Source organism: Oryzias latipes, chromosome 17 (assembly GCF_002234675.1).
Source record: "Oryzias latipes chromosome 17, ASM223467v1".
NCBI classification, from domain to species: Eukaryota; Metazoa; Chordata; class Actinopteri; order Beloniformes; family Adrianichthyidae; genus Oryzias; species Oryzias latipes.
In genome coordinates this window covers 10,686,863-10,699,617 of record NC_019875.2, presented here as the reverse complement: position 1 = coordinate 10,699,617, position 12,755 = coordinate 10,686,863, and the positions used below count along the sequence as shown (strand labels likewise).

At 44.9% G+C, this 12,755-nt stretch overlaps 1 protein-coding gene across 1 annotated transcript; it reads right to left on the bottom strand.

Moving 5' to 3' along the window:
- Positions 1-10,269: 10,269 nt before the first annotated feature.
- LOC110013773 (corepressor interacting with RBPJ 1-like) lies at positions 10,270-12,755 on the bottom strand. Its single transcript, XM_020700297.2, has 3 exons — positions 12,580-12,755; positions 11,468-11,611; positions 10,270-11,349 (listed from the first exon to the last, which is right to left on the bottom strand). The coding sequence occupies exons 1-3, from the start codon at positions 12,668-12,670 to the stop codon at positions 11,081-11,083; spliced, it is 504 nt and encodes a 167-aa protein (XP_020555956.2). The 5' UTR covers positions 12,671-12,755; the 3' UTR covers positions 10,270-11,080.

Genomic DNA, 12,755 nt, shown 5'->3' with positions numbered 1-12,755 from the left:
TCAGACATTTAACTGTAAGTTTGTGATTCTTTCAGGAACATCAACTAATCAAAAGTTTCCATGCAGCAGAATAAAGACAGAGAGCAGAGAGGAGGGAGGTTGATGAGTGAACAGCAGCAGATATGAATCTGCTCTCAGTGGTTTGGATTACAGGAAATGCTGCTGACAGACAATCAAACTGCCTGCAGATGTGTGTGTTTGTGCTCTGCAGCCTTCACACCCTGAACTCTGGCTACACAATTGAAAACAAACACAAAAGAAATACACAAACATCATTTTTGTGTTTCTAATTATGAAAAATATTCTCCTGTTTCTGTTTTAGACATTGGTTTCAGTAAATATAGAATCACAAATCCCAAAATATGTGTATTCATATTTTATTTCTTCATGAGGATTCTGAATTCAGAGCTTTAAATGAATCATCACTTCCATTGTCTCTAATCATGGGTAGAGGAGAGAAGGTAAAGAGGGGAAGATGGAGAGGATAAAAAACAAAAAATCATGAACCAGAAGAAAGAAAATCTAAGAATAAACAACTAAAGTTGCTTGAAACTTAACATTATTAATGCTGTTCTTGAGAGAGGACTGAGGCATTGTTCTGACGTTCACCACTAGAGGGCGCCGTCGTTGTTTGAGTAAATCCAAATATAAATTGTAAACAGAAGTAAACAGAGCAGCAAACACAATATTTTAAAGAGCAGTTTGGGTTTCTAAGCTTAAGTGTGCGTCCATGAGAGCAGTGAGACCATTTATGTGTTTGTTTAGAGTAAAATCTGTTTGTTTTTTGGTGTGGACATTTTCTGCTCACTTAACAAGTTAAGCTAGTTTTGGTTAGAAGTTCTAGAATATTGGATTTAATTAGTTCCTACAGTTAATATCATAAGTTTTCTGTGTATAATATTCTGGGTATAATAATGCTATAAGAGGTTTGTGGAATGTTTCCAAATGCAGATCCAACAGGCTAAGTGGTTATTATGAAGACATCCTGTTGCTAAATTATTGACTCATGAATATTATTATTTTGGGTTTGGTTATTGAATTTGGTTTATTTTAATTGTATTATTTGTTTTCTTTATTCTGTTGTAGAACCACACACACAGACACATGTGCAAAACAGGCATGGATGTATCTTCTACTGTAAATCCAACTACATTAAAGAAGAATCCATCATCCAGAACCCATATTAGAGACAGAAGTCTTCAATCCAAATGCTGTAAGTGACTGTTTACTGAGAGGAAGCTTGCAAAGGGAATATAACATGGAGTAATAAACCAAAGAGCCAAATAATTTCAAGAAATATGACACGTGGATTCATCACTTTCTCTGTATGTCTGACGTAACCTGAATAACAGCAGAGTTCTGACCTGCAGACAACTTGACCTCAACTTTCACCATCGCTGATATCAGCTGAAGAAGGATGTGGACCTGAATCTAATGTCTGCATTGAAGTTGAAGGACAACAACCTGCGTGAGGTCTGGAACACCATGAAGACCATGACTGGATGCAGCAAAAAAGAGGGCGGTGCGACAAGTGCGAGTCAGGAGAGGGCAGATGAACTCAATATTTTCTTCAACCGGTTCAGCTCCCCCCAGGCTACTCCACATGTTGCCTGCTCCCCGGTTCTGCAGTGCCCCACCGTCCTCCCCAACCATCTTGCTTCTGCTCCCCCTCCTGCTGCCCTCCCCTTGCCCCCATCTCAGTCACCAACTCCCGATGATCACCCCTTTTCCATCACTGCGGATCAAGTGAGCAGGGAACTGAGACGACTCCACCCCAGGAAGGCAGCTGGCCCAGACCGAGTGAGTCCACGGCTCCTTAAGGCCTGTGCTGCAGAACTGGGAGAACCCCTACAGCAGGTTTATAATCTGAGCCTGCAGCTGGGGAGGGTCCCATCACTGTGGAAAACATCATGCATAGTTCCTGTGCCCAAGAAGAGTCGCCCCAGTGAGCTGAATGACTACAGGCCGGTCGCCCTTACATCTCATGTCATGAAGACGCTGGAGCGGCTGGTCTTGCAGCGCCTGAGACCCCAGGTGCGGGGGGATGAGGACCCTCTCCAGTTCGCCTATCAACCTAAAGTAGGAGTTGAGGACGCCGTCCTGTATCTTCTACATCGGGCCCTCTCCTACCTGGACACAGGGGGCTGTGCTGTGAGAATGCTCTTTTTTGACTTCTCCAGCGCTTTTAATACAATCCAGCCCCTCCTTCTCTAGCAGAAGCTCCTCTCCCTTGGTGTGAACTTCCATCTGGTGTCATGGATAACGAACTATCTGACCAACAGGCCACAATTTGTCAAAATGGGGAGTTGCAGTTCCTCCATGCTGACTGGCAGCACGGGGGCTCCACAGGGCACAGTCCTATCACCTCTCCTCTTTACCCTCTACACCACCGACTTCCACTATAACTCTGATGCTTGCCACCTTCAGAAGTTCTCGGATGACACAGCAATTGTGGCATGTATCAAAGAGGGTGAGGAGGGGGAGTACAGACAGCTGGTGGAGGACTTTGTGCACTGGAGCCAACGAAACTGCCTCCACCTGAACACATCCAAGACAAAGGAGATGGTGCTGGACTTCCGACGAACACCTGCTGAGGTTCAGCCCATCCTCATTGGTGGAGCAGAGGTGGAGGTAGTGGATAACTACAAATATCTTGGAGTCCTCCTGGACAAGAAGCTGAACTGGTCGGTAAACATGGACTCCATATATAGAAAGGGGCAGAGCAGGTTGTTCTTTGTAAAAAGACTTGCCTCTTTTAATGTCTGCTCAGATCTCCTTTTGATGTTTTATCAATCTATTGTTTTAAGTGCCCTGTCCAATGCGGTGGTGTGTTGGGGGGGGTGCGCGAACAAAAAGGACAATAAAAAAACTGAATCGTCTGGTCAGGAGGGCAGGCTGTGTGGTGGGCCGGACCGTGGAGACAGTGGAGGTGGTGGCAGAGCGGAGGATGCTGTCCAAACTGGACAGCATCATGAAGAACACTGGTCATCCCCTACATGGACTCTTTAGTGACCAGAGGAGCGTATTCAGCGACCGCCTTCGCTCTCTGCCATGCTCCACAGAAAGACTCAGGAAGTCCTTTGCACCGAGTGCAATTAAACTGTTCAATGCTGCTGGGAGGGGAGGGGGCATGAGGAGGAGTCACTAAACGGGCATCTACTTTTTACCACTTTTATGGTTTTGCTTTTACTTCTTCTATTTTGTTTTTACTGCTCTTATATTTTTATCCATTTTATTCTGTTTTTAGTGGGGTGACTATTTTATGAATTTATGACTATTTATTACTCAACTACTTTAAATTTCTATTGAATGTTTGTGTATTTGAGCAGCATCGGATGGTTATGCAAGTTCCCTCGGGATTAATAAAGTACTCTATCTATCTATCTATCTATCTATCTATCTATCTATCTATCTATCTATCTATCTATCTATCTATCTATCTATCTATCTATCTATCTATCTATCTATCTATCTATCTATCTATCTATCTATCTATCTATCTATCTATCTATCTATCTATCTAACTCTGTTCAAACCCAGAAGATCAGCTGTTATTCAGTAGAAGAAGAAATGCCAACCTTGGACAATCGACAGTTATGGACCCTTTTTACTTTTCCCCTACAGCATTACTTTATTATAAAAAAATAAAATAAAAATACAAAAAAAAAATTAAAAAAAGTAAAACAAATGAATTATCACTTATTGAAAATTGTTAAATTGATTGACTTTTAATGATATAACTTCACTTTCTCCAAAAATTGATAAATTGATTCAAAAATCTTTCCTAATGTAGCATAATTTTGCACATGTTTTTATCTTTTGATACTTGATGAAATTTTGCTATAAAAATTCCTAAAACGGTGTTGTCTATTTTACTGATATAGTATTATGTTTTATTCATATGAATGGCTTTTATAAGTAACATAATCTGCATATATTTCAGATGACTGATCTGCATTTGCCATGTTGATTTCTAAAATAGTTATTTTTGACGTAATACTTAAGTAATTCATCTTTGTCATGTGCTTTATCGATATCTTATGATTTTTAATTCTGTCTGATAAAAACCAGGAACCGGATATTGATAAATCATGTAATAAAATGGTTATAGTATGGGTGGGATCCTAACGGGGTGGGATTATATAAATTCGCTTCCTTGAACTCCCTTTCAAGCAATATTTATTAATGTCTAATTATCCTAAGTATGATTAGTTACTGTATGAATGTATAACTGATGTTTATATTGCTGTTGTGTATCATTTCGGTAACGCTTTATAATAGGTGTCCTTAATAAACTATTTATAAGACATTAACAAGCACTTTTAATGTTGTAGTAAGCTGCTTATAAACACATTTATTACCAGTTGTAAATGTCTTACAAGTTCAAATAAGCTGCTTATGAACACATTAAAAGACTCATAATTAATTATTTATAAGACATTAACAAGCACTAGAAATGTTGTATTAAGCTGCTTATAAACGCATTTATAAGCAGTTGTAAATGTCCTTGATAAACTATTCATAAGACATTAACAAGCACTAGTAATTTTGTATTAAGCTGCTTATAAACACATTCATTAATCCTTCATAAAATGCCTTACTTGATAATAACAGTGTTGTAATTAACAGTTTATTAAGTGTTTTGCAGCCCCCCAATCTAAAGTGTGATCAAATAGGGGTTCATATTCACAAGCCATTTATAAACTGCTTGTATGGGATTAATAAATATATTAACAGGTCCCATGTTAAGTGGACTTACATTTTCTTAAGGCCAGCTGCTATGACTTAACCTCAAGACTACACCACCTGGATGAATGAGAACCTTTACTGACAGTTTGAGTGTTTTGCAGCCTCCTAAAGTGTGGGCTATGTTTTGCCACAAACAAAAGCAAAGTACAGAATATGAGAAATGCCCTTTATAACATTAACCAAAGCCACAAACATATAACAACTCTAACACATCACAACAACATTGTGGATAACATTTTAAACTTTCAACAAACTTTAAAAAAAAAAAAAAAATCAATATCTGCCCTTCCCAAGGGGCAGTAACTGTCCACTTTTTTTGAAAGTGTCGATTGTGTCTTCAATTTGTGAATTTGCATCAATTGTGTCGATGCAAGCTTTTGTAAAGTTGCTAAGTTTCTTTTTGGGATTGTGAAACTGTTTCAGCTCGGAGTACTTCTGTGGGGCTGCAATGGCAAGTTCTGCCACCGCAGCACTGCACACAACGGTGTTCCGATCTACTCCCACTTTTATGAATGCTGCAGTTAATGTTTGTCCTTTGTTAAAGGCCTTGAGGACCTTTCTGTAACGCTCCACCACCTCATCTGGGACACGTGCTGAAACATAGAAAGGATGGTCAAGCAATGTTTTGAAATTGTGTACTCTGCATGTTTGCATGACATATATTAATTGTCAAACATATATGTTCCTGATTTTATGGTCTAAAACTGTCTGTGTGCTGCCCACTAGAGGTTAAAACAAGGTACTAAAGTTGAATTTTACGATTGGTCTATTTATGTCTAGGTCCCATGTCATTTCAGAGGTTTCGTGTCATACTTTACATCTCCAGCATATAAAAGCCCTGCCCATCTTAGATTGTGTAACGGTCGGACGTGGAAGTTAGACAACAGTTGTTAAGTGTAATTGTCATTTAATCCAGCAAACTCTGTCCTGGTGATGGGATTTGGAATGAACATTCACTCAGGATTCTTTGCTATGATGTTAGCTTCATTTTATCACTCCGACATGGTTCTGCAAACCCTCAGCTGTGCAAGCAGCCCCACTGTTGGGCATTGCTGAGGTCAGTATCACTCCCCATACTGAAGAGGCAGTGTGAGTGTAACCAAGCCTCGCCCCGCCACTTTTTTTCCCCATTTTTTAAATCCGGGCTGGGAGTGGAGTCTCTAACTGTCCTGTTGTGTTACCCTTTAATGGAATACACATCTCATCATTTTTACATGTTAACTGTCTATACCTGTCACATTTGGGTTTCTGTCTATGTTATTACCTGTCTGTAAGGGGACACACCAGAGCAATTATTTCTCAAGAAAATTGAAAATTTGAAGTTACCTCTTCTGACATGTTTGCGGGCTTTAATTTGTTTCTTCTTTCCACTCTTGCTGTTGTGATCAGTGTGACCAGGTGGGCGTGGCTGACTTTTTCCCTGCTGCCTCCCTACATGGCACACCTGATCCTCATCTCATCAAGGTCTTTAAATGCCTGAGCCTGTTGCTTCTCCATGCCGGATTATCACTTTTCCATTGCTCTACATATCTGTGGTTTTCCAGTTTAGCTCCCTGATTCTGCTGCCTGTCCAATTCTGTTCCTTGTCCTGTGAGGAATAAAAACTGTTTAACTGCCCTCGGAGTCAGATTCTGCTTTGGGGTCCTACCGCTCACCATAACAGAATAATCCGGCCAAACTATGGACCCCGCAGCGTTTGAAGAGGTTAAACATGCCCTTTCGTCCCAAGGGGCCCTTGTTGGACGGCATGATCAAGCTCTCCAGGAAATCATGAACACCCTTCAACATCTTTCCACCGGAATAAATCGTCTCGGCGGTCGCCTGGAGGAGGTCTCGTCTCAACTCACCTCAGGAAGATCCCCGGATCCAGTTCAAGCCGCAGTATCGGATCCAGCCCCGTCACTTGCTCCTCATGTTCTTGCATCATCTCCCCGTGAGCCCTTCATCCCCACTCCCAGCAGGTACTCCGGAGAGATAGGTCTATGCAAATCATTTATCCATCACTGTAGACTCGTGTTCGATCAGCAACCTCTCACTTATTCCTCTGAAAGATCCAAAGTGGCGTTCATCATGAGTTTACTGTCAGGCAAAGCCTCTGCCTGGGCTGTTGCATTAGCCGGCAGTAATTCTCCCCACTGCGACTCTTTGGCTTTATTCACGGCTGAAATGCTCAAAGTTTTTGATCATCCTCTCCAGGAAAAAGAGACTGGAAATCGCCTGCTCTCCTTACGCCAAGGTCCCGCTTCAGTTTCGGAGTACTCCATTGACTTCCGCATCTCCGCTGCGGAGTGTGGCTGGGATGAAAAGGCCCTCACCGGAATATTTTACCGGGGTCTTAGAGAGGAGATCAAAGACGAACTAGCTGCTCGTGACGAAACTTCCAACCTAGAGGAGTTAATTTCCCTCTCCATAAGGCTGGATAACCGCCTTCGGGAGAGACGCAGGGAAAGAGCAGCTCGACCCTCTCGTCCCGCCAGCTCCTTGCCGGTCACGCCCCTTCATCTGCCGGTGTTCCCTCCACCTGCAACTCAGCGGGACTCCGCGACCACGCCTCCCCAGGAACAGAGCACGCCGCGCTGCAGCGAGGAGCCTATGCAGCTCGGCAGGATGACTCTCACACCTGAGGAACGTCAGCGCCGCATCTACCAGCGGCTCTGCCTCTACTGCGGCAAGTCTGGCCATTTCCGGCCCAACTGCCCCGTACGGCCAAAAGACCGGGCTCATCAGGCTCAGGAGGGGCACTGGTGAGCCGAACCCCTGTGGATCCCTCCTCCAGACGCATCCATCTTCAAGGTACGATCTCATATGACACCACAACATTACAGATCCAGGCTTTAATGGATTCCGGTGCAGATGACAATTTTATTGACTCTCAGTTTGTGTCCCAATCCAACATCCCCACTGAACTTCTACCAAACCCTAAAAAAGTGTTTGCTCTGGATGGTAGACTGTTATCCTGTGTCACTCACCGAACACGTCCTGTGTCCCTGCTGGTTTCTGGCAACCACAGAGAACTGATTAGTTTTAACATCATTTCATCTCCATCCTCTCTGCTGGTGTTGGGTCTGCCCTGGCTTTCACTCCATAATCCACACATAGACTGGTCTTCTCAATCCATAGTTAATTGGAGTCTTTTTTGCCACTCTCACTGTTTACATGCTGCTGTACCACCTGTTTCCACCTCTCCTGAGCCTCCTAAACTTATTGACCTTTCTTGTGTACCATCGGATTATCATGACCTCAGGGAAGTTTTTTCTAAGGACCGTGCTTCCTCTCTGCCCCCTCATCGACCCTATGACTGTGAGATTGAGTTGTTACCTGGTGCTTCTCTACCCTCCAGTAAACTGTACAACCTCTCCAAGCCTGAGAGGGACGCGATGGAGACATATATAACTGAGAGTTTGGCTGCTGGACTCATCCGTCCATCCTCTTCCCCTGTTGGAGCGGGATTTTTCTTTGTTGATAAGAAGGATGGGTCCCTTCGCCCATGTATTGATTACACAGGTCTAAACAATATAACAGTCAAAAACAAGTATCCTCTCCCACTCATGGACTCTGCTTTCAGCTCCCTCCAGACTGCAACCATCTTCACCAAGCTCGACCTCCGAAACGCTTACCATTTAGTGAGAATAAAGGAGGGTGATGAGTGGAAGACGGCCTTCAATACTCCTCTGGGACATTTTGAGTATTTAGTGATGCCGTTTGGACTGACTAATGCTCCAGCTGTTTTTCAATGTCTCATCAATGACGTTCTGCGTGACATGTTGAATAGATTTGTGTTTGTTTATCTTGATGATATTCTGATTTTTTCACGGACTCTTGATGAGCACGTTCAACATGTCAGGCTTGTGTTACAGAGGCTGTTAGCAAACAGGCTCTATGCTAAAGGTGAGAAATGTGACTTTCATGCCTCCAGTGTCAGTTTTCTTGGGTTTGTGATTGAGAAGGGCCAACTCAAGCCAGATCCTGCCAAGATCAAAGCTGTAGAAGGGTGGCCTACACCCACAACCAGGAAGCAACTCCAAAGGTTTTTGGGGTTTGCCAACTTTTATCGGAGGTTCATCAGAAACTACAGCTCTGTGGCTTCTCCCTTGACCAAGCTGACCTCTGTACGAGAACCCTTCTCCTGGTCCTCAGGAGCTGAGGCAGCCTTTATTAAGTTGAAAAATCTTTTTTGTTCTGCTCCTGTACTGTCTCATCCTGATCCTACAGCTCAGTTCATGGTGGAAGTGGACGCCTCAGAATCTGGAGTTGGGGCGGTGCTCTCTCAGCGTTCATCCTCAGATCGGAAGATGCACCCCTGCGCTTTCTTCTCCCGACAGCTGTCTCCTGCGGAGAGGAATTATGACGTGGGGAATCGTGAGCTGTTGGCAGTTGTGCTGGCCTTGAAGGAATGGCGCCACTGGCTGGAAGGAACATCTCAACCTTTCCTGGTATGGACAGATCATAAGAACTTGTCGTACCTCCGTTCTGCCCGCAGACTGAATCCCCGTCAAGCTCGGTGGTCCCTTTTTCTGGGACGCTTCAATTTCACCCTCACTTACCGCCCAGGGTCCCGCAACCTAAAGCCTGATGCCCTGTCCAGGCAATTCGAGCTGCCAGCCTCCTGTGATACTACTCAGGACACAATCCTACCTCACTCCTGCGTTGTCGGTGCTGCCATCTGGGAGGTGGAGCGTGAGGTTGAGAGAGCTCTGAAGGACCTTCCCTCTCCACCTGAATGTCCCACAGGTCTTCTGTTTGTTCCCCCATCTGCTCGTTCCTCTGTGCTGCAGTGGGGCCACAACTCCAAGGTGGCTTGCCATCCTGGAATACACCGGACTTTGACGTTGCTTAAACAGCGGTTCTGGTGGCCCTCCATATCTGCGGACACACGGGAGTTTGTCCAGGCTTGCTCTGTCTGTGCTCGTGGTAAGGCTTCTCACCGAGCACCAGCAGGTCTTCTGCGACCACTCCCAGTTCCTCATCGACCCTGGTCCCACATAGCTGTGGATTTCATCACTGGCCTTCCACCTTCTGAAGGTAACACAGCAGTCTTGACAATCGTCGACCGTTTTTCAAAGTCCGTCCATTTTGTGCCACTTCCCAAGCTCCCTTCTGCCCTCGAGACAGCCAACCTCCTGGTCCAGCATGTATTCCGTTTGCATGGTCTGCCCCAGGACATTGTGTCAGACCGAGGCCCCCAGTTCACCTCCAGGGTGTGGAACGCTTTCTGTCGGGCCATTGGGGCCACGGCTAGCCTGTCCTCTGGATACCACCCCCAAACCAATGGCCAGACTGAGCGGGCTAACCAGGACCTGGAGGCGGCTTTGCGCTGTGTGGCAGCTACTCATCCTGCTTCGTGGTCAACTCATCTTCCCTGGATTGAGTATTCACACAATTCCTTGGTCTCCTCCGCAACAGGTCTCTCTCCATTCATGGCGTCCAATGGCTATCAGCCTCCCCTCTTCCCCTCTCAGGAAAGAGCCGTGGCCGTCCCTTCTGTCCAGGACCATCTCCGCAGGGCCCGTCGTGTTTGGCACGAGACCCGGGCAGCCCTCTCCCGCACTGCCTCTCGGAACCGTGCTCTGGCGGACCGCCGCAGGGTCCCAGCCCCGGACTACAAACCGGGTCAGAAGGTTTGGCTTTCCACACGAGACATTCCCCTGCAGTGCGAGTCCAGGAAGTTGTCTCCGAGGTTCATTGGCCCTTTTGAGATCGACCGGGTCATCAACCCCTCGGTGGTCCGTCTTAAGTTGCCTGCCTCAATGCACATCCACCCTTCCTTCCATGTGTCTCTCCTGAAGCCTGTCTCCTGCAGTGTTCTCAGCCCTCCGGCCGAGCCCCCTCCTCCCGCCCTGGTCGTGGATGATCATCCGGCGTTTCCTGTTCGCTGCCTTCTGGATGTCCGGCGACGGGGTCGCGGTCTGCAGTATCTCGTGGACTGGGAGGGTTATGGCCCGGAGGAGCGTTCCTGGGTTCCCCGCTCCTTTATCCTGTCCCCTGCTCTCTTTGATGACTTCTATGCCCGTCATCCCGACAGGCCTGGTCGGCCGCCGGGTGGCGTCCCTTGAGGGGGGGGCACTGTTGTGATCAGTGTGACCAGGTGGGCGTGGCTGACTTTTTCCCTGCTGCCTCCCTACATGGCACACCTGATCCTCATCTCATCAAGGTCTTTAAATGCCTGAGCCTGTTGCTTCTCCATGCCGGATTATCACTTTTCCATTGCTCTACATATCTGTGGTTTTCCAGTTTAGCTCCCTGATTCTGCTGCCTGTCCAATTCTGTTCCTTGTCCTGTGAGGAATAAAAACTGTTTAACTGCCCTCGGAGTCAGATTCTGCTTTGGGGTCCTACCGCTCACCATAACACTTGCCTCTTTTTTTCTTCTTTTTTGGTGTTCCTTTCTTCTTCTTTCCATTCTTCTTCTTCTTCTTCTTCTCTTCATCTGAAGATGAAGACTCAGAGGAAGAGTCACATGAAGAATCGCTGCATGAAGAGTCACTCGAGTCTGAATAACTGCTCGATGAACTTGCAGATGAACTTGACTGAACTTGGGAAGTTTTTTGTTGTTTCCCATGCAGCATTATGTCATTTGTGGAGGCTTGTGGAGGATGTTTAGCTGCAGAACAAAAATATAATTGTTGCAACCCAAAAGCACAGTGTAATTTTTAAGCTACTACTTTTATTAAGGAAAGGCAACAACACTACTTGTAGTATGTGGTGTTGCTTGCACATACCTAGCTGTTCTTTCAGAAAATCTTTTTCTGCTGACAGCTCTTTGATGAGCTCCTCCTGCCTCTGAATTTTTTCTGTCAGCTTTTTGATGGCTTGTTGCTGTTGTTTTGTAACAAGCTGGGCAGTAGGTGACACTTCAGCCAGATCTGTTAGGGGGAAAAAAAATAAAAGTTTATCATTTAAAAGACTATTTGGGATTGGTAGAAACATTAAAACAACATTTTGAAGAATACATTTTATGTTTTGCAAATATTAAGTAACATTCTTATGGTACAATTTTTAAGGGATGGTCAGCGCCAAACACACAAATCTGTATGACTGCTTCACGATCTCACTCAGATTTTTCTGATGAAGGAAGTCAAGATAAGTGGGAGATTTTCCTAAAAAATCCTCCATGGCGTACATTACAGTCAGCTCTGTTTTTAACTAGGACAGATCAGAAAGTGCTCCGCAGCTCTGTGTCAAACTGGACAAAGCTGCGTGTGACTTCCTGAAACTTATGTCCAATCAAAAGGTCCGAATACCGTGACGTTGTCTTAGCCTGCTAGAAGTGCGTGCTGACACCATCTCAAAATCTGATTGGTTGAAAGAAGTAAAAGACCGACATCACAGGACCTTTAGAACGGATAGTGAATGTCTCTGGGCAGCTGAAATGCGATTGGAACGATCTTAAATTAAAATTAAACTCCGCAAAAACTGAAACAAGGAATGTGGTGTATAATTGTGTTCAATGTATGATGAAAATCAAGCAATTTCGCCGAGCAAATATCGAAGACATAGGTTGCGGCAGTTTTTATTTCGACTGAACTTGAAAAATCCGCATGGGAGGGTTAGGGTTAGTGAAATGTTAATACAATAGTACATATTTTACCATTAATTATGTGACATTATATGGGAAGCCGAGCTTCCTTTGCAGTCTTAAAGAAATCGCCACTGGTTTAAACGCTCCAATGGGAAAATACGTCTGTCTGAAAGTGGCATAACCGTCATAAACAAAATAAATATTAATGGACTGATCCATTTGGAGTTATTTGACAAAATATAATTAAAACACGATTCAGCTATTTTAGGTCTTCAGAGAAGCCAGGACTTGACATATTTGTTTGTAGCTTACCAGGGAGACGTGCTTCGTCTGTTTGCTTCCTCTTCATGCTTTTCTTCAGCTCGGGCGACTTCGCCCTTCCAGCTCCAGAACGGGTGTTCATGCGGCTTCGGACTTGTGGGACAGACAAAGTGGATAACTATAGCGAGCAGCAGACTAGAGAGCTGCATTGGGATCGGGTCCCGCCG